General features: G+C 43.1%; 1 protein-coding gene across 2 annotated transcripts in view; it reads left to right on the forward strand.

Annotated features, from left to right (window-relative positions):
* Nucleotides 1-6,627: 6,627 nt before the first annotated feature.
* TNFAIP8 (tumor necrosis factor, alpha-induced protein 8) overlaps nt 6,628-23,573 on the forward strand; it is a 121,444-nt gene continuing 104,498 nt past the window's right edge. The window contains exon 1 of one of the 2 annotated variants that reach the window (XM_011963680.1): nt 6,628-6,837. In XM_011963680.1, coding sequence (XP_011819070.1) covers nt 6,837 — 1 coding nt within the window. In that variant the 5' untranslated portion in view covers nt 6,628-6,836. The remainder of the gene's footprint in view (nt 6,838-23,573) is intronic. The other variant, XM_011963681.1, reaches the window with a different exon arrangement.

Genomic DNA, 23,573 nt, shown 5'->3' on the forward strand with positions numbered 1-23,573 from the left:
TTCAGGGGTGCCCCACTCTCCATTCCTCTCCAAAAGTGAACACCGAGACAGTGGTCACTCTGCATTGTTTCTACCATTAGAGTCTCTGGTCTCTTAGGTTTACATGGTTCTAGAAAGTGGGTCATGCCAACAGAGAGTGGGACCTCCATGCAGAACTTTAAATTTTGTATTTTTTTTTTTAACTTTTAGCATTTTTATATTTTGTAGGGGAAGTATAGAAATGAAAGATTGAGGATAAAAGGGAATGAATAGTTAATGGAATACGGCCTCTGTAGATAAAAGAACGTGATTGTGGAGGACCCAGAGAACTGGTGAATGAGTTTGCTCTGATCCATTGAGACAAGAAGAAAGGAAGTCAAGATGAATGTGAATGCAGGTAGCATTTTGGGTGGCTGGGGCATGATGTCAAGAAAATTCTCTATTGATGATATATAAATTTCCCATGAACTAGGAAGTGAAACCATATATCAAGAGAGTGGGAAAAGTGTCTTGAGGACATGGTAAAAAGATTAAACCCCTTCTCCTTCCCATCCATGATACTGGAGGATATGCAGGCTGCGCGATGGCTTAGTGGAGACTCGAGATCATAAATCTGTAGTGGCTCCCAGTTTCACACTTTTTGGTTGTTAAGTAGTCCATACGAAAAATGTGGATGGCTAAAAAGATTTGCCAGGTTGGTACAGGGAAAGGACAATGGGGATGAAGGAATAGGGAGGACTAGCAAGGAAGTGACTGATGTGTTGGCTCTTGCAGTTAGGCTGGATAGGAAAAGAGGCTGAGTGGAAGAAATGCAAATCTAGATCCGATAAAAGAAGAGTGGGGATCAAGGGTGGGAAGTTGTAGTTGGGGTATAGAATGTCAGAGATACAGATAATAAAGGTAGAGGTGGATCTGAGGGTGCTGCTACAGGGTGCAGCCAGGGACAAGAGAGACTAAAATCAAGCAATGGTGAAAGTTACTGGGGTTGAGGTTTCAAACACCATGACATCCTGGGTGACTGTCACAGGAATCATGCAGATGGAACTTCTCCTTCTATCTCACGCAGTAGAAGCTAAGTCTCATTAAGGTTTTGTGCTTTGTCCAGAGTCATCCAGCTTACACAGGGCAGATCCAGTATTAGAACTCTCAGTTGGTGGTAACAAATATCACTATCCATGGGCATTCAGAGATAGTTTCTGATTATTTGGGGATGGGAGAGGATGGGTGTCTACAAACCCTTTTAATCCTTTAAATCCTAGTTTAGTTGCACTACTGCAGAATCCAGAGGTATTTAGAAAGTACCTATCTTTGTCCTTCTTTCCGTTGAATGACACCACCAACGACTGACGCTGCCAGTCCTGAAACCCTTTAAGTCTACCTCCATGACTCACCTTCCTTCGCTCCCTCCATCCCCTCAATCTCCAAGCTTTGATTAGTCTTGAATGCATATTCTCCTTTCCATCTACATAGTTTAGGCCCTCAGCATCTGTGTTAGTTTTCTACTTTTGCCATAGCAAATGATCATAAATTTAGGGGTTTAAAATAACCCAAATGTATTACTTTACAGTTCTGTAGGCCATAAATTAGTATTAGTCTCAGCAGGATAAAATTAAGGTATCAGTAGAGCTCAATTACTTTCTGAAGACTCTAAGGGAGGATCCATTTCCTTGCTCATTTGGGTTATTGGCAGAATTCAGTTTCTGCTGCTGTAGGACTGTGGAAGAAATGCAAGTCTAGACAGATAAAGAAAGGCAATTTTTTGTTGGCTGTCAGCTAAGGTCTTTTCCCAGTTCCTGGAGGCTATCCACAGTCTTTGGTTCATGGTTCAGGTTGAGACCCTCTCATGCTTTGAATCTCTTTGACCCACCCTTCTTCCATTTTAGGGGATTCATGTGATTAGATTGGGCTCACTGAAATAATCCAGGATGATCCCCCATCTCAATGGCATCAATCTTAATCACACCTGCAAAATTTCTTTATTTTTTTTTTTTCATGACCGAATGAGGAGGTAATAGCTGCAATAATTCTTTTGCGTGTAAGATAACGTATTTACAGATTCAGCTCAGATATCACCTACTCCAGGAAGATCTCCCTGACGCCCTTCCCCAAAGTTACAACCACAGGACAAAGTCCTCTTTTAAAAATCTCTGTACCTTGTGTATGTTTCTATCTTTTGCATTAAACCCAAATGTGTTGTGATTTTGTCTATTTCACCTATCAAGGGTTTACTTTCTTCTCTCCAAGCCAAACTCGGCCATTTCCCAAACGTGTAACTTTCTTTGGGAGGGCTATTGACTTCATGATGTCTCCCTTTCCCTTTGTAAACCAGGGATAGCGACAGGATCTGTATCACAGATTGTTGTGAGGAGTAGAATGGTGACTTACACATATTAAGTTTTACTAGTATTGAGGAAAGAGAGAGACCCTCTCATATTGTTTTATATTGTTTTATACTCAGTACCTGTTTTAAGAAAAAACAAGGAAGTAAAACCAAAGACAGGCAGCCCAGTGCCAGGCCTGAAACCAGGCCTGGGCCTGCCTGGTCTAAACCCAGTAGTTAAAAATCAACTCATAACTTAGAAACCGATGTTATTCGTAGATTCCAGACATTGTATAGAAGGACATTGTGAAACTCCCTGCCCTGTTCGGTTTCTCTCTGACCACCGGAGCATGCAGCCCCGTCACGCACCCCCTGCTTGCTCAGACCAATCACCACCCTTTCATGTAAAATCTTTAGTGTTGTGAGCCCTTAAAGGGGACAGAAATTGTGCACTCGCGGAGTTCGGATTTTAAGGCAGTAGCCTGCCCCTGCTCCCAGCTGAATAAAGCCCTTGCTTCTACAACTCGGTGTCTGAGAGGTTTTGTCTGCAGCTCGTCCTGCTACATTTCTTGGTTCCCTGACCCGGAAGTGAAGAGACTGACAGACGGACGGCCAAGGCAGCCCCTTAGGATGCTTAGGCCTGCCCTGTGGAGCATCCCTGCCAAGGACTCCGGCCAGCTTGAGTGGCGCGATCCAAAGAGTGCTCCTGCCTCACCAGAGAAGCAGGTAGCAGGCCTTGGCAGAGGATTAACACAGTGGCTGAACACCATGAAAGAACTGGCACTCGGAGTCCAGACACCTGAAACTTGGCAAGACTGGTCTTTGGAACTTGCCCACTCCATTGGAGAGGAAGCATGGCCTGATCACCCACGGCGTGCCTTTATTGGCACGTTGTTATTGGTTTTGGTTTTGACTTGGTTTGAATTGCTTGACAGGACTGGTCTTGGGAACTTGCCTACTCCATTTGAGTAGAGGCATGGCCTGATCACCCACGGCGTGCCTATACCGGCACTTTGGTTTTTGTTTTTGACTTGACTTGGATTGCTTGATACTTTGGTTTTGGTTTTGACCTGGCTTGGATTTCTGGATACTCTGATTTTGGTTTTGATTTTGGTTTGGTGTAAACTGCAGAAGTGTGTGTGTGCCCTTTCCTACCTGTTTTTTTTGTTTTGTTTTGTGGTGTGCGTGTGGTATGAGCGTGGTGTTTTGTCTCGAAGAAGCATGGGTCAGGCACAAATAAGCGCCCCCCCCCAACTAGGAACAATGTTAACAAATTTCAAGAAAGGGAAAAAAGGGGGGAGGCAGAATTTATATAAAAAGAATGTTACATGGTAAATTCTTGTCTTGAAATAAATTAACTGGTTGTTTAAAAAAATGTAATAAGTCAGAAAGTTGAAACATGTCGAAAAATTGTCTGCAAAAGTTGTAAAAGAAAAAAGTTTTAAAAAAATTTTTATGCAAAAAATGTTGTATAATTGAAAAGTAATTAGGCCTCCTGAGTACTACTGAAGAAACAGTTCATGTGCAAGCTGTATAAGAAAAGTAAAATATACCTTTGGTAAAAAGATTATAAGGAGGCATAAATAATGTGGATTTTTACCTACATTAAAAGGTTAACAAAATTATTGTTTTAAAAGTTTAGGCAAGTTTTAAAATGTTAATTGTAAAGAAAATTCTGTGTGTAAACATATTGGCTAAAGTTAAAAAGATATCATCCAGTTTTTCTGTGAACTGGACATTAAAGTAAAATGCAACAGGTTTTTCTTAAAGCATCAACCTGCTCTTTAACAAAAATTATAAAAGGTTAACAAGAGTCTATAAAATCTTACCTTATGGTCAAACATAAAAAATTGGAGAACTATGTCTACAAGGTTTTACTAAAATTAAGTTTAACATTAATAACACACTAATATACAGGTAAAATTTAGCTTATCTGGTATAAAAATCATACAGGAAGCATTATTAAATATAAAATGGTGTTTAACTTTCTTTGGTCTAAAAACTAATAAAAATAGGTCTAAAGGAAACATTCATTTTACTAGAGGATCATAGAAGTTAAAGACTTAAACTTTGCCAATTAACACAACATACCAAGATGCAAATGCCTGGTTGAAATGGATCAAATATTCCATCTGCACATTAAATAAAAGCAATTGTTATGCTTGTGCACATGGCAAGCCAGAGGCCCTGACTGTCCCCCTTCCATTAAGGTGGTCCTCCAGTCGACCAGGCGTGGGCTGCATGGTAGCTCTGTTACAGGATTCTACAGCCTGGAGTAATAAGTCATGCCAAGCTCTCTCTGCTATATCCTGAAGTCCCTGTGGGTCAGCCCCCAAGGGACATCCAGCTTCCATCTCCCAACACTAAGTTCACTTTGTGTCTCTCACAGCAGGGAGGAAACGTAGCATTCCTTGGAGACCTGAAGGGATGCAGTGAGCTTAAGAATTTTCAAGAGCTTATCAATCAGTCAGCCCTTGTTCATCCCCGAGCAGATGTGTGGTGGTATTGTAGTGGACCTTTACTGCGCACTCTGTTGAATAACTAGAGTGACACTTGTGCTTTTGTCCATTTGGCTATCCCTTTCACCCTGGCATTTCATCAAGCAGAGGAAAAAAAAATAATAATAAGACATTGTAAAGCTAGAGAAGCCCCTTATAGGTCTTTCAACTCTCACATCTATTTAGATGCTATTGGAGCCCTGCAAGGAATACCAGATCAATTTAAAGCTTGAAATCAAATAGTTACAGGATTTAAGTCAATATTTTGTTAGATGACAGTCAATAAAAATGTAGATTAGATAAACTACATCTATTACAACCAACAGCAACGAGCTTTTCATGAGTTGAAAAACTCACATCGGCCCCAGCCCTGAGGCTACCTGACCTGACAAAACTCTTTACACTCTATGTGTCAAAAAGAAAAAAAAAAAAATGGCGGTTGGAGTTTTAACCCAGACTGTAGGGCCCTGGCCAAGGCCAGTGGTCTATCTCTCAAAACAACTAGATGGGGTTTCCAAAGGCTGGCCCCCATGTCCAAGGACCCTGGCAGCAATGGCCCTGTTAGCACAAGAAGCAGATAAGCTAACTCTTAGGTAAAAACTAAACATAAAGTCCCCCCATGTTGTGGTAATTTTAATAAATACCAAAGGACACCATTAGCTCATGAATGCTAGACTAATTAGATACCAAAGCTTGCTCTGTGAAAATCCCTGCATAACCACTGAAATTTGCAACACCCTAAACCCCGCCACCTTGCTCCTGGTATCAGAGAGCCCAGTTAAACATAACTGTGTAGAAGTATTGGACTCAGTTTATTCTAGTGAGCCCAACCTCCCAGACCATCCTTAAACATCAGTAGGCTGGGAGCTGTATGTGGATCGGAGCAGCTTCACCAGCTCCTGCAAAGTGACTCTGAAGAAGACGACAAGCGAAGCTGACTGGTCCACGCACCGCCGAAGCATGAGGAAACTCATCGCGGGACTCATTTTCCTTAAAATTTGGACTTACACAGTAAGATTCTACTCCGTCCTGGCGGTCACGGGTGGCCCCTGAGAAGGGCAAGCCTTCGGCTCCCCAGGCAAGGACAGTCACAGCTAAGTCCGCACAGGGGCGGCAGAGAGCCAGGGCTTTCCAGGAGCCAATGAGTCTTTAACTCCAAGAGGAAGCCCTGCGTTGCCCGCCAATGTAAACCAGGAATCGGGAGTGCGTCAGCTATCATCGGGTAGACTTAAGGCCAGCAGAAAATGAACAGCAAAAGAGCAGGCGGAATTTAGGGGCTGTCACGGATCATCATGGTAGTAGTCAATAATGATGGCAGCAGACACTAACATTCACGCGTTCTTAAGTGCAAGGCACAATGCAAATGTGTATGGCCCCATTTTACCATCTCAACACACTATGAGGGTTGGCGTCTCATTTTTACAACGGAAGAAACTGAGGGGTTCAGGAATAGCGTATCCTCTGCGTGTCTCCCAATGGGGTCCTGTACTCCAGCGCCCAGAGGTCTGGGTCTCGCGGTCCGAGTCCGGCTCCCAGGCCGCCGCCCAGCCTTTCTCCGCGCTCTCCTGCGCCTGGGCCACTCCCGACCCCTGCTGTCCCAGCCCCTGCTGTCCCGACCCCTGCTGTCCTCACCCCTGCTGTCCCGACCCCTGTTGTCCCAGCCCCTGCTGTCCCGACCCCTGCTGTCCTCACCCCTGCTGTCCCGACCCCTGCTGTCCCGGCCCCTGCTGTCCCCACCCCTGCTGTCCCCACCCCTGGCTCCTCCTCTCCCACTCCGCCCCGCCCCAGCCGCTGGGCTCCTCCTTCCCTGCACGCTCCGCCCCCGACCTCCCGGCTCCTCCCCGGCCTGCCCGCCACACCCCTGGACCCTCCTGCAAGTTCCGCCCCTGGCTCCTGGCTCCTTTTCTCCCGCCGGCTCTAACCCGCGCTTGGCTAAGGTCCGCGGGAGCCCGCGAGCCACCGAACGAGTAGAGAACTCGGCGCCGCCCAACAGCCCAGCTCGCGCCTCAGCGTCCCGGCGCCGCCGCGCCAGTCCTCCGAGTAAGTGGCTCCTGAGCGCTCCGGGCCCGCGCACACCCCCGCGCGCCTCTCCCGCCGCTGGGCTGCGGGCTGCTCTCGGGGCGCGCCTCCGGCTCAGAGAGTTTCTGAAGCGAGTGTGAGTGAGTGTGAGTGCGTGCGTTTGAACAACTTGTGTAGGTGGGTGTGCGTACGAGTGTGTGCAGGAGCGCACAGCCTCGGAAACTCCCCGTAATTTTACTCAGTTCCAGTGCCGCACCGAGGATCCAAGACCCCTTGCTAGGAACCCTTACTATTCAGGGCGACCTCTTCACCACCCCCTGCTCTGAGCCTCATTCCTTCCCTCCCTTTGTAACTCGGCTCCCGCTATTTGTCACGTCCTCTTGTAACCGCACATGCTGGCGAAAGCACTGCCCGGGTTATCAGGGTGCCCCAGATTGCAGACTGAGATGCTGGCCTGAGATTGTAATCCAACCTTGCATTGTAAAACTGGCAGAGACCAGAGCCCTGCTTTGAGATCATTCGATGGAGACTTCCTTTGAGGAAGAAAGTGTGTGTGTGTGTGTGTGTGTGTGTGTGTGTGTGTGTATACATACATGACTGCACGTGTGGCACTGCAGCCCTCAGCACCTGCTTCAAAGACACCTGATGAGCGCCCAGGCTCCTCGGACTCCGGGCGACTGATAGGCACGTTCAAGACCAGGCTGACCCAACAGGCTTAGGCACCTTGAATATGTTTATTGCTTCAGTGACACTGTATTCCTAAACCAACAGATTTGCTAAAACACAGAAACTCTATGTAGAAAGAGCAGTATCCTTAGAGGAATCATGGAAGGAATCAAACAGTAGTTCAGTGCCCAGTGTTGAAACAAGAAAATCCTTGGATTGCTTAAGACTGATAATTCTATCCCTACATAATTATTTTTGTAGGGGGAGGTGGGGGGTCAGTACTCCCTCAGTGCAGGACATATTTCTACGTTTAAAAAATTTATTGGAAGATTTACTATCATAACAGCAGTATTATACAAATGGTTTCTTCATCTATAAAGTGATTGCCTGGTTGCTGGGGTCCTATCTAATTTTAATAGTTGCTCTGAGTTCTTCTACATTTCAGTCTATTCTTGCTACTTTCTTGCTATGAAAGTAGAATATTCTCCTACTTCCTTGATAATAATCCATTTAAGAGATGCTCAAATCACATTCTAAGTAGAAACTACTCGTTGAGGGTAAGGATAACAAAGCTGTGTGGCCAAAGGAAATAACCGAAAAGGGTAGGCTTTAAGAAGCCATTGTGCATTGGCATATGAAAGGTAAGAGCTGATAAATCACTGTTAAGTGCTGCTTATCGCAGCCGATATTTTTATCCTGGTTTGAATCCTGTGTTACACAGAAGTGTTTCCACACTGTTTTAACTAAGGAAACGTTATGCTTTGCAGTGTAAACATATGACTCCATCTCTTTTTAAGGAAAGAAATAATTATCACATTTAATTAAACACTTAGACACATTTATTGCCACTGTATAATTAGATCTGTCATGAGGAGTTAAGTCAGCAAGCTATTGTTGTTGTTTTTAGAGATAGGGTCTCGCTATGTTGCCCGAGCTTGTCTTAAACTCCTGGGCTCAAGCGATCCTACTGCCTCAGCCTCCTGAGTAACTGGGACTACAGGGGCCCTCAAGTGATTGTTAATATTCTAACTAATAACACAATTTGCTTTTTTGTGGATTTTTGGATGCCTTTTCTCCTCCATACACATTTAATTGCCTCCCACATTCACTGCCCATCTTTTGAGTTTTTTTTTTTTTGAGGCGGAGTCTCGCTCTGTCGCCCGGACTGGAGTGTAGTGGCCGGATCTCAGCTCACTGCAAGCTCCGCCTCCCGGGTTTACGCCATTCTCCTGCCACAGCCTCCCGAGTAGCTGGGACTACAGGCGCCCGCCACCTCGCCCGGCTAGCTTTTGTATTTTTAGTAGAGACGGGGTTTCACCCTGTTAGCCAGGATGGTCTCGATCTGCTGACCTCGTGATCCGCCCGTCTCGGCCTCCCAAAGTTCTGGGATTACAGGCTTGAGCCACCGCGCCCGGCCTAATCTTTTGAGTTTTTACTTGTTTTCTGAGTAAATAAAGTTTAGGGAAGTAGACTACCACCTACTCCTCTGTAAAATATGAATCCCTTAGATATTGAGTGTGTTGTATTAAGCTCTTTGGATTGACATATGTAGACTTTATAAACCATTATATTACTCTATATTATGTGATGATTTAAGGATCATTAATAAATCAATGAATAAAACAAGGTTCTACCAAAAGCACAGTGATCCTGCACAAATGGGCCTTTTAAACATTTTCTTTAAGGGCAACTTTTACTCTGTGTGCCTTTTGTTCCAGTGTGTTTAAACTCACCAAGAAAAGTTGGTGTGAGTTGAGAAATCTCATGTTTGTTGTCTCTTGATTTTCTATTTCAGACTACATTGCTAGACATAGTCGTTGTGTATGTGTTGAGCTGTTGTGAGGACAGGCTGTCCTGGGATCCTAAGCAGAATAGCAGAAACCTGGGGGTGAACACACGGCAGAGGCCAGGAACAGAGTATTTTATGAGGCCAGTTCTTTGCAATTCTCATTCTGTCGAAATGGAGGAAAGGGTGTGTGGAGAGGAATGATTGCATCCAAACAGTACTAATTAGGAAATGCTGAGTTGGAGGAGGAGTGAATTTCTATGTGACTTATGGCTTGGAGAACTTCACAGAGATAATCTTTAAAGTTGAGTCTGCTGCAGTGCCAGGCCCTGCAGAGGTCTCATATTTAATTGATCCAGTTAATCCTCTTCTGCAGGAGATAGCCCAGTGTGGTAGTAACACCCTTCCTGGAGATTTCATTCGTTCTCAGAATTGAGCTTTGCTCTACTTCATGTAGAGTGGTCCATTCCCCACCCCCTCCATTTATGCCTGATAGCAAGTGAAGAGGCTGAACATGAGATAACCTCCAGGAGACAGGGGAGAAACACTGATGATAAATAAGGGCCACCTGCTTTTTCACAGAGCATAGGGACTATTAGTACAATCCCAGTGTGGGGGCATCAACTTTGGCAATGGCTACATGCACAGGAGCCAACCTGGATAACAAAGTGGACAATTTCCTCTGCTTTGGCCTTCTCAGGGATCTCTGCCTCTGATACAGAAGTTAAGGGAAGGAATTGTGTGGTGCCAGATTAACTTTTATCAGCTCACTCGTCCTCATACTGCCCGCATCCTGCATTTAATACCAAATGCACACAACAAGAACTCAACAAACACTGAAAAGGCCCTCGTAACACCCAATGTTTATGTTTCCCTGTGGCTAAGAATTTTCTTCCCATACTCTTTTTTTTTCTTTTTCTTTTTTTTTTTTTTTTTTTTGAGACAGAGTCTCGCTCTGTCGCCCAGGCTGGAGTGCAGTGGCCGGATCTCAGCTCACTGCAAGCTCCGCCTCCCGGGTTTACGCCATTCTCCTGCCTCAGCCTCCCGAGTAGCTGGGACTACAGGCACCGCCACCTCGCCCGGCTAATTTTTTGTATTTTTTAGTAGAGACGGGGTTTCACCGTGTTAGCCGGGATGGTCTCAATCTCCTGACCTCGTGATCCGCCCGTCTCGGCCTCCCAAAGTGCTGGGATTACAGGCTTGAGCCACCGCGCCCGGTCCCATACTCTTGTCTCTGGTTTCGATGACTGGCCCTGGAGTCTGAGCCAACTGCAGTTTCTAAGTTTTTATACTTCAGTTGTGCTGCCCAGTAGCTGAAAATGAGTGATTTGTAAAGGGTAAAAAACAAAAACAGAGACAGAGAACCATGTTGCAAAATGTAAAGGAGGTCAGTTCATTTTTAGCCTACATTTTGGCCTGAAGAGGAGGAAATGAGCTACAAGTGGAGGGTGGATAATTCTAGAATGGCAGAGCCAAGGGGCATCTTGGAAACCACCTGGTCTGTGGCCCTACACCCTGTGGTTGCTGTTCCTCAACTTTGGAGGCGTCCACCTCCTTAGTCCAGCTTGCAGGAGGAGAGCACCATTCATTTACACAGCAGGCATTTATTGAGCTCCTGCTCTGTGCCTGGTACAGCACACCCTTCTCATGTTTACATGAAAGCCTTGGGATTTGAGAAGGCAGGTAACTTGCATAAAGATGCCTGTTGATAAGGAGTCCCCGAAGGTAAGTTGCTAATGGCAAAAATGGGTTTGGAAGTCTCTTGTGTTTCACCAAGGAAAGTAAAGGTACTTCCTTAGTCAGGACAGTAGAATGATATTCAAAATATTTGTCTTTCTCAACAATAAGAAACTCAAAGAAGCACATTTCTTCCAACATCTGTTTCAAATAACCAGTGGTATTACTGAAACAAACCTGATTCCATAGGATTTTGTTTTACATCAGACAGAAGTTACCTGAGAATTGTTTGAAAATGTCACAGGCTCAGCAATAACCAAATCATACCCAGCCCATCCTTTTAGAGAGCAGTTGCTTTATCTCTGGAAGCAAGTGTTTATGGTTCAGAACCAAGGTAGCTGAGGTTCAGAACCGGCTGCAAAGCTGGGTGTGTGCCAAAAAGGTTGTTTTCCGAGGCTTGCCCTTTTCTGTATAGGACAAGGGGGATTAAAAAGCAACATGGTGATGTTTCTGTCAAGGCGACTGGGGGCTAGGTGTACAGATCTTTTCCACTAAAAACAAAAAACAAGGGTTGCGGGGAGGTGGTCACAGGAATGAGACTCCAGGTTAACTTGTGAACACCTCTGGGTTAGTTTCTTTAATAACAGATAATGAAATTAAGTTCAAAATTCCACTCGTAGTTTCCTTAAACATCGGGAATAAAGGTGACTTTAGTCAAGAAGTAGTTGGTTCAAATGACTTTGCTGGAATCAGCACCTCATGTCTCAGCCCCTGCTGGCTGTGTGGCTTTGGACAATCTACTTTGCTCTCTGAGCCTGTTTCTTCAGCAGAGTAAAAACTGGGGATAGTATTTACATTGTAGGACTGTTGTGCAGATTAAAGCAGATGTTCCTCTGCTGGGTCAGTGTGCAGAAGGCACCTATTAAGTGGAGGACTTGGTTAGATTGGCTAAATAGGTCTCATTCCAGTAAGCCTTAGTACTGAGCCACAGTGGAGTAGAGAGGGAAAGTAGTAACTTGTGTCATATGTGATTTTAGCATGAATTCTTTTTTCCTTTAACGATGCCAGAGGAGCCCAGAGAATGGGGTGAATGTAGCACAACTTCAATGATTGCCAGCTGCAGGGTCACATGATTATATAAGGGAAATGTTGCCGCTGCTGCCAAAGATAAGTGAGCCAGAGCAGGGCATTCGAGTTTTATGTGCCTGAGAACGAAGAAGAGCCATAGTACCCATTAAGCTTCTCTGCATGAGGGAAGCTTTCAAAAGACCTATTACAGTTAAATTGTGAGCAGTGGGTTGGCCTTTCACAACTCCCATGTTTAAAACAGGTAGTGAATGAAACTAGATTATCTAAGACAGACAGCTGCCCTTGGTGTTGCAAAGGGAATCAGGCTGGCATGTCTTCAGGGGAAGTTGCGTGAGTTCCGGGAGGCCCAGGACAGGGACCACATCTGCAGGATTAGGCACCAGGGCAAGGTCTTTTGGGAACACAGTAATCAGCAAGGCACACAGTGACTCTTGGATATTTTAAAGGAGCCGAAAAGTAAGCAACAGCCCACTCAGTCAATACCCTCTTTAAGCCTGGCTTCAAACCAAATTCATTTAGCTCAAGCCTTCCTCATTCCCAACTCTTACTTATTACTCTTATTTATCATTTGTTTAACAAAATGAGGTTTGTTTTGTTTTTTTGTTTGTTTTTACAACATGACTGTCAACAAAAATAGGGGAGATGGAGACTGTGGTGTGTGCCATGTAGGTCTAAGTACACTCATCCTTTCCTGTCCTGAGCTCTCATCTGACTGTGTTCAGACCCTCACACCCATGCAGACACGAAAAGAAATGCCACGGTCTTCTGAGACAAAAATGCATGGACAGTGTTGGTGACAGAGGGAAAGTTACAGAACAAACTTTGGTCACATAAATCTTTGGGAAGTAAGTGCAGTACCTCATTCCATCATTCAGTGGTCAGGAAACTACTCTCTTATTTTTCCTTCTTCACTCTTTAAAGGGTTGAGATTGTTTTCTGGAAAATGGCAGGTGTTTGGTTAAATCCTGTTTGACTACTCTTGAAAGGCAGAGCTGTCCTCACTTAGTGATGGAATTCCTTTTGTCTTGAGGCAGAATTAGGCTGCTAGTGACTCATGAAGTATACCTGGAAGAGGTGAATGAGCTCAGGCCTTCCCAACATCCGGTGATGACCTCTGTTTGCACACACGTAGCCACTTTGCTCCTTCGCTTTTATGACCTGGAATGACTGATAGTGCCTGAAGAACAGCTGCTATTACTTGCCAGGGTAAGAGACCCTGTGTAAATAGGGAGCCTCCTGAAGAAGTGAGCATTCCCTGCCCTGTGTACCTGTGGTGCTTGTCACCTCCCTGGCAGGGAAGCTCTGCCCAGGTGGGGTAGTTTGAGCACATCGTTTTCTGGGCAGCCACAAAAGTGATACACCAAATGAAACTTTGAACTTATCCAATGTGCTATATTTGAGAGCTCATCTGGGACTATAGCTCTGAACCTGACTGTAAGTCAGAATCACCAGTGAAGCTTGATGCAAATTGAGAACCCCTAGTCTGGGATACTTATGTGACTCATTTTCCTGTCTTGTTCTAGAAAGAAGCTTATTCAGGCAGCAGCTAGCTGCAGGGATTTTTTTTTTAATTATTATTATTTTTTTGGCAGTGGAAAGAGCTCTTGAAAGTACAGAATGACTTTAAAGTTTAAAGATTAAAATGAACACAACATATAAAATGGACACCTGTGTACCCATCTTAAGAAATAACAAAGTTGTTTTTATAGGTCTTCACTGGCTGGCAAAATATTGACAAGCAACCAAGTCAAGAACAAAAAATAACAACCAAAACAATTAGTGGTGTCCCACAGGTAGATCCAGGAATTGAAGGCCATGAAACAGAGACATTGGAGAGTCTGCCCAATGTTCATTAGTTGAAAATCTAGACTTTGAGTCACTGACAATGCTGACATCATAAATCCAGTATGGTGGCTGACTTAAGGATAACTCAGGTGGTTTGTAGATACTGAACTGGGGTGGGCGCCCTTATTTCAACAGCGGCACATGTTTGGAAGAGCCTAGACCCAACTCAGGACTTGGAGTTGCCAAGCGGACCGTTTCCGCTACCCCAGGCCTGTTCCCTATCCTGAGGTCCTGGTACCTCCAGGAATCTATTCTGTTCTCAGAGTGTCCCCCTCATTTTATAATGGTAGAAAGTGAGAAAATGAAAAACAGACTATTTTTTTTCTTTGAAGCCATATTCTGTAACTTCCTCCCTCTGCTTTTGCATTTTGGGTTTTGCCAGTACTTGAGACTTCTCTATTTCTGAATTTTAGTCAGTTTTTAATTTATTCTTACAGGGGCCATGGAAATTATGAATAATAAAGGTCTGCTACTGATGATACATAGTACTAATTTTAGAAGAATGACAGCTTTTTTTTTTCCCTCCAGATTTAAATATTTGGACAGAGAATGACAGGTATGGAACTGACTAATTCAGGTCTGGCCTCTGCCTTCCTCTGTAGTCAGCCATCCCCCAGTTTGCTGCCCTGGAGTTGAGCACACCAGGACCTTCCAGCCTCACCATTAGGGAAATGAGGCAGATAGAGGAGGTTGGGCAGTGACTTGTGGAGACAGGTGGCAGGGGCAGAGGATTAACCACCCAAGTCCTATAAAGCATATCCACACTTAATTTTACCCTTTAATCAGTCTTTCGTAAGTTCTGCTTTCTTTCTCTCTCTCTCTCTCTTTTTTTTTTTTTTTTTTTTTTTTGAGATGGAGTCTTGCTCTGTCTCCCAGGCTAAAGTGCAGTGGTGCAAACTCAGCTCACTGCAACCTCTACCTCCCGGGTTCAAGCGATGCTCCTACCTCAGCCTCCCGAGTAGCTGGGATTATAGGCACACACCATCACGCCTGGCTAATTTTTGTATTTTTAGTAGAGACAGGGTTTCACCATGTTGCCCAGGCTGGTCTCGAACTCCTGACCTCAAGTGATCCACCTGCCTTGGCCTCCCAAAGTGTTGGGATTACAGGCGTGAGCCACTGCACCTGGCCTGAAAGTTCTGTTATTTTATGGTTGCCTTTAGTGATGATAGTGTACCATATAAGTGTATTAGTTTGCAAGGGCTGCCATAACAAAATACCACAGACTGGTGGCTTAAACAACAGAAATGTATATTCTCACAGTTCTGGAGACTGGAAGTCCAAGATCAAGACGTCAACAGGTTTGGTTTACCTGAGGCCTCCCTCCTTGCCTTTCAGATGGCCATGTTTCTGCGGTATTCTCACAAGAACATTTCTCTGTGCACATCCCTGGTGTCTCTCCCTCTTCATAGGGTATCAGTCATATTAGATTAGGGTCCCACCCTTATGATCTCATTTAACCTTGATTCTTTATGAGAGGCTGTCTCCAAATACAGCCATAAGGGAGATTAGAGTTTCAGTATATGAATTTGGGGGCTATATTTCAGTCTGTAACAATTGCCTTTATAAAGGATATTAGTTGTTCCCCTTTACACAGGGAGGATCATTTCAAGACCTCCAGTCTACGCCTGAAACTGCACGTAGTTCTGAACCCTGCATAAGCTATACTTTTTCCTATATATGTGTACCTATGATAAAATTTAATTTTTAAATTAGGCCCAGTAAGAGATTAACCGTAATACCAAATAATAAAATAGAACAATTATAACAATGTATTGTAATAATAGTTATGTAAATGTGGTCTTTCTCTCTTCGCTTGCTCTCAGAATATCTTGTATACTGCACCCACCTATTTTCAGACTGCATGCTCTATGATCACACTGCAACTGTGGAAACTGAGACCGTAGATACGGAGGCGTACTGAGGAGACCACACCGTTTGTGTTGCGATTGTCATATGGTTTATTTCTATATATATGTATAATCCCCACAAATAATAGTTATTTTTTTCTTTAAACAGTGATCTTTTGAAGAAATTAAAACAGAAGAAAAATACCCACTTACTGTGTGTGGAGCTGTTGATTTTTTAGTGTACACTCAAGTTTCTATCAGGGATTTTTTTTTGTCCTTCAGGCTGAAGAGTAAAAATTTTTAATACTTTAGCTCACATCTGCTGGCCACAGATTCTCAGCTTGTTGTGTGTGCGCACACCTGGTGTCTGTGTGTCCAGCTCTCCTCTTACAAGGACACCCATCAGATTGGATTGGGGCCCACCGTAAGACTAATTTTAACTGAGTCACCTCTTTAAAAATTCTGTTTCCAAATGCATTTGCTTTCTGTGATATTAGGAGTTAAAGCTTCAGCATATGAACTTTTTGGTGTTTCTTAGTCTGTTTGTACTGCTGTAACAAAATATCTGAGACTGGGTAATTTGTAAATAACAGAAATGGATTTTCCACAGTTCTGGAGGCTGGGGAATTCAAGATCAAGGCACCCACAGATTCAGTGTCTGGTGAGGGCAGCTCTGGGCCTCTAAGATGGTGCTTTTTTGCTGTGTCCTCACATGGTAGATGAGACGGGAGGTGGAGGGGCAAAAGGCACTGGGGTAATCCTTTCAACCTCTTTTGTAAGAGCACTAATCCACTCATAATGGTGAAGCCTTTATGACTTAATCACTTCTAACCACCTCTTAATACCACCACCTTGGGGTTTAGGTTTCAACATATGAATTTTGAGGGGAGATACACCTTCAAAACCATAGCAGGAGGGCCGCAATTCAGATCATTACGATCAGGATGCTTTAGGCTGCAGTTAAGCGAATGCCGATGAATAGTGATTTGATAGTAAAGACATTAAATTATCTTATATGAAGGGCAATCTGGGATTGGGTAGATTCAGGATTGGATCCTTGGCTAAACAGTGTCATCAGGGATCAGTTCTATCTATTCTCATCCTTAGCATGTTACATTTTTATCTGCAGACTTGCCACTTTGTGGGCAGAAAATAGCTTTCTCAGCAACAGGTATCACAGGTTCCTGCCAACCTCTTTTTAAGACAGGAAGATGTGTGTGTGTGTGTGTGTGTGTATGTGTGAAGGGTGGACACAGAAGGCAGCAATAAATTGGTTCTCCTGTAGTGTTTATCCCTTTTCATCCAGGAGTAAAATCTTTCCTAAAGCCTCCTTAGGCCTCATTGGCCAGAACTGAGTCACAACCTTAAGGGAAGCTGTAAAAGTGAGTATTGGGCATTGAGGGAGAACCTCTATTGTGGGAGGTTGGCTGTGCCCATAGAAGAAGGGAAGGGGCATGGTTACAGGGTGGACAAGAAGCACCTATACTAACTCTGGGCTCCCATTCCCTAGAGGCCAGTTACAGCCATCAGTATTCCTGATACTAATAATCCCAGGTTTCACTGGAGTTAAAACTAACCACCCATGATGGTAGTTGGGAGGAGAAAACTAAATAATGATATGGAAATTGTTGGAAATCACATCTACTTAATTACTAGTAGCTGTGACTTTTTCTTATTCTTTTTCATTTTAAAACTGACTGGAAGTATCTTGAAGCCGTGATTTTTTAATGTCAAAGATCATAGGTTTATAAAATAGCACTACTTACTTTGGAGAAAGCATCCTGCATTCCAACCAGAAAGATATCCATCATATAGAGAGTTCCTTAATTTTCCGGAAATGTTTACCATCCCAGTAATCATGGCAAACACTTATTGAGTATTTAGGGTGGGCCAGCAGGTACTGTGCCGAGATACACATTATTTAATTTCATCTTCAGAAGGGATCTGTGAGAAAGATACTATTGTTAATCTTTGTTTACAGATAAGGAATTGAGGCTTAAGGAGGTTAAGTAACATGCTGTGAGTGCCTGGCCATGCTGGGATTTACACTCTGGTGGCATAGCTCCCGCCTCCCATACTTGTGCCATAGGGTGTTACCCTTCAATAATAGTGCCACAAACACCCTCCTTTTCTGTGAACTCTCAAAGGCTGTTACCTCTCCAACCAGCCTGGTTCTGCTACAAAGCTTGTCTCCACGTTTCATTCAACAACAAAATAGTAGAAGGATGAACCATGGGGTGTGCAGAGCTGGTCACACCGCATCTCATGGAGTGTGAGATGTGTCATCTTCTATTTGTGAGAACCCAATGCCCAGCTGTTCGTTGCAATTCTGGTAGATATCTAAGAGATTATTTATTTTATTTTATTTTATTTTATTTTATTTTATTTATTTGTTATATGTGTTTTTTTAGAGATGGGGTCTTGCTCTGTTGCCCAGGCTAGAGTGCAGTGGCTATTCACAGGTGCAATCCTAGCACACTACAACCTCAAACTCTTGGCCTCAAGCAATTCTCTCGCCTCAACCTTTTGTGTAGCTGTGGACTACAAAGGTCCATGCCACCACACCCAACTCTAAGAAGTCATTTTGAATTGAGATTGCTCTTGAGGTATTTTGGAGCATGTCATTCGTTATACACTTTTTAAAATAATTTAAAGTGTTATAAGGCAAATTTTAATTAAACAATGTAGATTCAGTTATTTACCTTCAAAGTGAAAAGTTCATTGAAACAGAGTTCATAAGATGCTGGTTCCTGTCTGATTTGTTGCTGGGTCCCTGCACTTTCCACTTAGCACTGAGAGACACCTTGCAGCTTTTTCCGTCAGTTGTCTACTGTGCAGATATGCCTAGATTTTCTTAATGCTTTTTTTGTACTTTTATTGTAAAATAAAACATAAATATCAAAAAGCCACACAAAGCAAATGTACATAACTTAGTGAATTATTACAAAGCAAACACTCATATATATCACTAGCATTTAGGTCAAGAAATAGAACTTTGCCAAAGGGACCGAAATCTTACATCCCATCCTGATCACATTTCCCTCTGTTCCTCCAAAGGTAAATGCCATTCTTTTATGGTAATTACTTCCTTGCATCTCTTTATGGTTTTATTACCCAAATGAGCAGCCTGACCCACTGAGTTTAGTCTTACCGATAAAGAAAAAAAAAAAAAAGATGTATTTTAAGTCTCTTTTAATCTACAGATCCCTCTACTGGAGTCTCCTTCGTTTAATTTTTTTTTTTTAATTGCAGGACCTGGGCTGTTTAATCTGTAGAGTTTCCCACCGTGTTGATAACAAGAAAGATGCACACTCATGGTGCAGTTTTACTTACTACTTTGCTACTTTGCCCTCTGTTTCCTGTATCTGGATCCAGAGACTTGATCAGATTCAGGTCTGATCCATTTGGCAAGATTACAGATGATGGTGTATTCTTTCACTGGGAGACACATGGGGTCTGGTTTTTCTACTCTTCTGATGTTAGCAGCTGTTGATCCTCAGTGTCTAAATCGGTTAATTCAGTGGGACAGTGGCAGAATGGTGATACTCTAATTCTATCATTTTGATTTTATTTATTAGCTGGAATAATTTTATGAGGATTGATGCCTTTTCAGTCTGTTATTTGATTGCCCAGTGGTACAATTCACATAGGAAAGGGATGATAAATGCTTGATTCTTTCCTTTGATTTACTCAGTTTTCAAGAATTGATTTCATGTTATTCTCAGAAGATCACTGATTAGGTTTTTTTTTTTTTAATTGTTATGAGCTCATGGAATTAAATCTATTTTATAGGTTTTATTCCATTGAAATTTTAGTTTTTACTGAGACTCAAATTGTCTGATCTTTGACGAATGGGAGCCTCTTCAGTTGGCCCCTAAGTCCTCCTGACCTGACCCTAGTATTCTTGTTAGTTTCCTGCTGTTTGATTTGTTAAGGTGGTCCATGCTTGTCTTATACATTTCTTGCCTATACCTGGAGTCAACCATTTTCCCAAGAAACCCTGGCTTTTTTTTAGTAAGAAATGGTATTTCAAGACTATAATCCAGACACTGGGAATCCTCATTCACTGGAATGGTTAGTATAGGCCTTTCATTGGTCAGAGCTGGGAAACACACACATACACACACACACACACACACACACACAAACATAAATACTCATATAAACATAAAATACTTTGTGAGTTCATAACGCTATTTCCAATTCAAATTCAAGACTATAGGGTTTCTGTTTAACCTCTTATATATTACATTTTTATTCCTTTCCTTCTTCTCTTAAAATCCTGGTTTTTTGGTCACAAGGGAAATAGACTATTATATAATTACCTATTTGATTACCCCATATTACACACACAGTAGTCTCCAAATAATGACATTAATACTACCATTACCAGCTATGATTAATGAAAACAATAAAAATAATTTCTTTGGCATATGCCGTACTAATTCTGCCCCACGTTAAAAAAAAAGGTTTAGTGTTCTGCATCATCAGATCTTATTATTGTTATATATTAAAATATCTCCCTTTTAATACTCATTTAGTCTTATTTGTACAGGTTGTTGTATACATCATGCTTATCACTTATCCTAATATCAGTGTCTCTAGACATTTTGATTGAAGCTCTTTCTCTAGTAGATTTAATAGGAAGGGATCATGGGAACAATATTCCCTAATTTCTTGATAAAACTTGGTCTGTGACCTTTATAATTAAGGGTCACTGTTGTCTGATATAAAATCCTTGGCTTGCATTTTCTTTCCTTGAGAATTTTAAATGTGTCACTCCATTTTCTTCTGATGTAAACTATTGTTGTCCGAAAGTCTAATGATGATGATCTCAATGTTTTCCCGCTATACGAGCTACTCTTTTAGCACTTTTCAGAGTATCAACTATATGTCATTTCATTCAGTTGACAGAGTATGAGCATTTCAGTACTGTAACTAGCGAGCTGTTATGTTACCAAATCTGAGTGTATGACTTGGTCAGCTCTGGTGCCAAATAATCTCTTTCTGCTCTTGACCCAGAATAAGCCACTTACTCTCAGTAACTGCAGGTTTTTTATCTTTGTAACCTCCGCTGGACCTTGTAAATAGTACACAATTAACACTAAATATATACTTGCTTATGAAATAAATGCTGTGGAAGGATGTGGGCTTTTTTCTTGTTCTTGTTAGCCTGTTGGGAACTGGCCCATCCCTTTGCCTCTTTGCCTCTGATCCGGTGAGGCTTTGCCTTCGTGTTCCTTGACACAGGCCCTTCCCCTGAGCAGAAGGTATGTGGGTGCAGCACCCATCGGTTCTGGGTTGTCCTGTGTCAGGTGTTCAGACTGTGTTCTTGTGGTGTTGCATTTTCAGTACTAGCATGTTGGGAACTCCTGGCTCACAGAGTATCTGACTCCACAGTAAGGCCACTGTGGTCCCCATGCCTGCTTGCCCTTTTCTTTGTCTACACCTTGATCTATTCTTTCCTGGGTTTCACAGCCCAGGCCCCTGGCATGTGGGACATAGATCCCAGCCTCTCTGTGACCTTCCTTTTCTGACCACTGCATCAGTGGGTGCCGGGGATTCCACCTGCCCAGACAGGCCCTTTCTTCCTTCCTGCCCTTTCCTTTCTTGACTGATCTTTTTGGTCTTCATTTCTTGCCCATCAGAACCTTTTGCAGGGCACTACAAAATGAGACCCTTGGCTAAGATATAACTCAGATGCATTTTGCTCAACTTACACACTGTGTTCAGCTTTTAAAATTTCCCTCTCACTTAGCGGGGCATTTGTGCCAGTTTGGCCAAAGACTCTGCTGCTCCCTGTTGTGTTCCTCCTGGTAGGTCATGCATTTCATTTATCTGCCTGGCTTCTAGAGACAGGTGAGTTGGTGACCTCTGAACTTTGGTATCTCTTGCTTCTCAAAGCATTCACCATATGGTAATGACCTTGGGCTGCCCTGTTTTATTCACGGCCTGCACTAGTTTAGTAAGACATTCTTGCCCCGATTCTCTCACCCTGTTAGGTCCTGGCCTGTGGGCCATTCCGACTTTTCTTTCATCCTCTTGAGTATCCCAATCACATGTAATAATAGGAAAAAACCAATCGTACAACACTTAGCTTTTAAAAGCATTCACTCTACAAAAGCAATGATGAAAAGGATCAAGGAGTGATAGGCTAGGCATAGTGGCCCACACCTGAAGTCCCAGCTACTCCGGAGGCTGAGGTGGGAGGATCCCCTGAGCCCAGGAGTTGGAGACCAGCCTGGCAACATAGCAAGTCCCTGTTTCTATTAATTAAAAAAAGGTAATGGAATAGTGGTTCTTCCCTGATGGATGTAAATGCTTAGGTGATATCTTATTGCAGGTATAAAGAAAAAGGGAAACTCTTAGCCTTGGTCACACCAAGGAGATCTTGCTGTAAGAGAGTCAGTGATATGGAAAAGCTGCCTGTGACTTGAGAAATTGCTCTTACTCCCTCCTTTTCTGTTTCTGGTCAGTGCCCTGAAGTGAGGAGCTGTAGAGTTGGGCCCTTCTCTCTGTGGCCGGGCCTGTGGGAGGCAGCTCATGATCCTGACTGCTCTAGTGAATTTCTTCCCAGATCTAGTTTTTCAGGTCACAATTGAAACATTCCTGGAAATGACTCTTTACTCCTAAGAATCTTTGAGACAAATAAGTACTTGACTTAAAAAACAAAACAAAACAAAACTGTTTCTATTCTGTTTTATTAGTTCAGCAGAAATCATACTGAAGACTTGTTCTTCTTCTGTTCTCAGCTGCCTGTCTTTTTGCCTTTTACCTCTGGTTGGCCCATGTATGTGCCAAGTGTGGCAGTAAAGGCTCAGTAGTTTTTCACCACTTACTATGTGCCAGGCACTGTACTAAGATCCCTCTATACATTGCCACATTCTTCAATGACAGTTTGAAATAAGTTCTATCATTATTATCCCCATTTTAAAGATGGGAAAACAGACCACAAGAGCTTAAGTTTTTACCCAAGGTCAGAGGAAATCTGATATTCAAATCCGGTGGTTTCTAACCATATTGCCGTAGTTCCTCTTGCAGGAACTATGCCACCCAGCCAGCTTGCAGGGGCTTGCTGGAGGGCAGTAACAGAGCTGGGATCCAGGGGTTAAGGGATGGAGATCTTGAATATTGTACAACAGTTCTTCAACCGAAAAAAAAAAAAAAACTTTTGAACAGATTTTTCTCAGAGCTTTTTAAAAATCCCTGATTTAGACCAGGCGCCTGTAATCCCAGCACTTTAGGAGGCCGAGATGGGTGGATCACTTGAGGCCAGGAGTTCGAGACCAGCTTGACCAACATGGCAAAACCCCCTCTCTACTAAAAATACAAAAATTAGCCCGGCATGGTGGTGCATGCCTCTAGTCCCAGCTACTTGAGAGGCTGAGGCAGGAGAATCGCTTGAACCCAGGATGAGGAGGTTGCAGTGAACCAAGATTGCACCGCTGCACTCCAGCCTGGGTGACACAGCTAGACTCCATCTACAAAAAAAAAAAAAAAAAAAAATTCTGTAGCATAAAAACATGACTCCAGGTATCACAGCCTGAGTAGCCCTAGGTTTATAAATCCATTGTCAGGGCTGCAGACAACTTGAGAGCAACCTGTCTTGCTGATAACAAGTCAGCAGTGTTACTAGGATTTGCTTGTTAACAATACCTCAATAAGGGGCAAGAAGAAGGGAGGTGAAACTTAAATGTGCCAATTTTGGAACTTGCTAGGCAGTCTAGTAGTGGGTTTGGTAGAGAAATAAGTTAAAATTATCTAAAAATGAGGTTTTTGAATTTCTTACTATCTGTGCTCTCTCTCCATATGTTGTCAGAGTCTTTTTTTTTTTTTTTTCTAAT

The sequence above is a fragment of the Colobus angolensis genome, unplaced genomic scaffold, assembly GCF_000951035.1.
Source record: "Colobus angolensis palliatus isolate OR3802 unplaced genomic scaffold, Cang.pa_1.0 Scaffold62, whole genome shotgun sequence".
NCBI lineage: Eukaryota > Metazoa > Chordata > Mammalia > Primates > Cercopithecidae > Colobus > Colobus angolensis.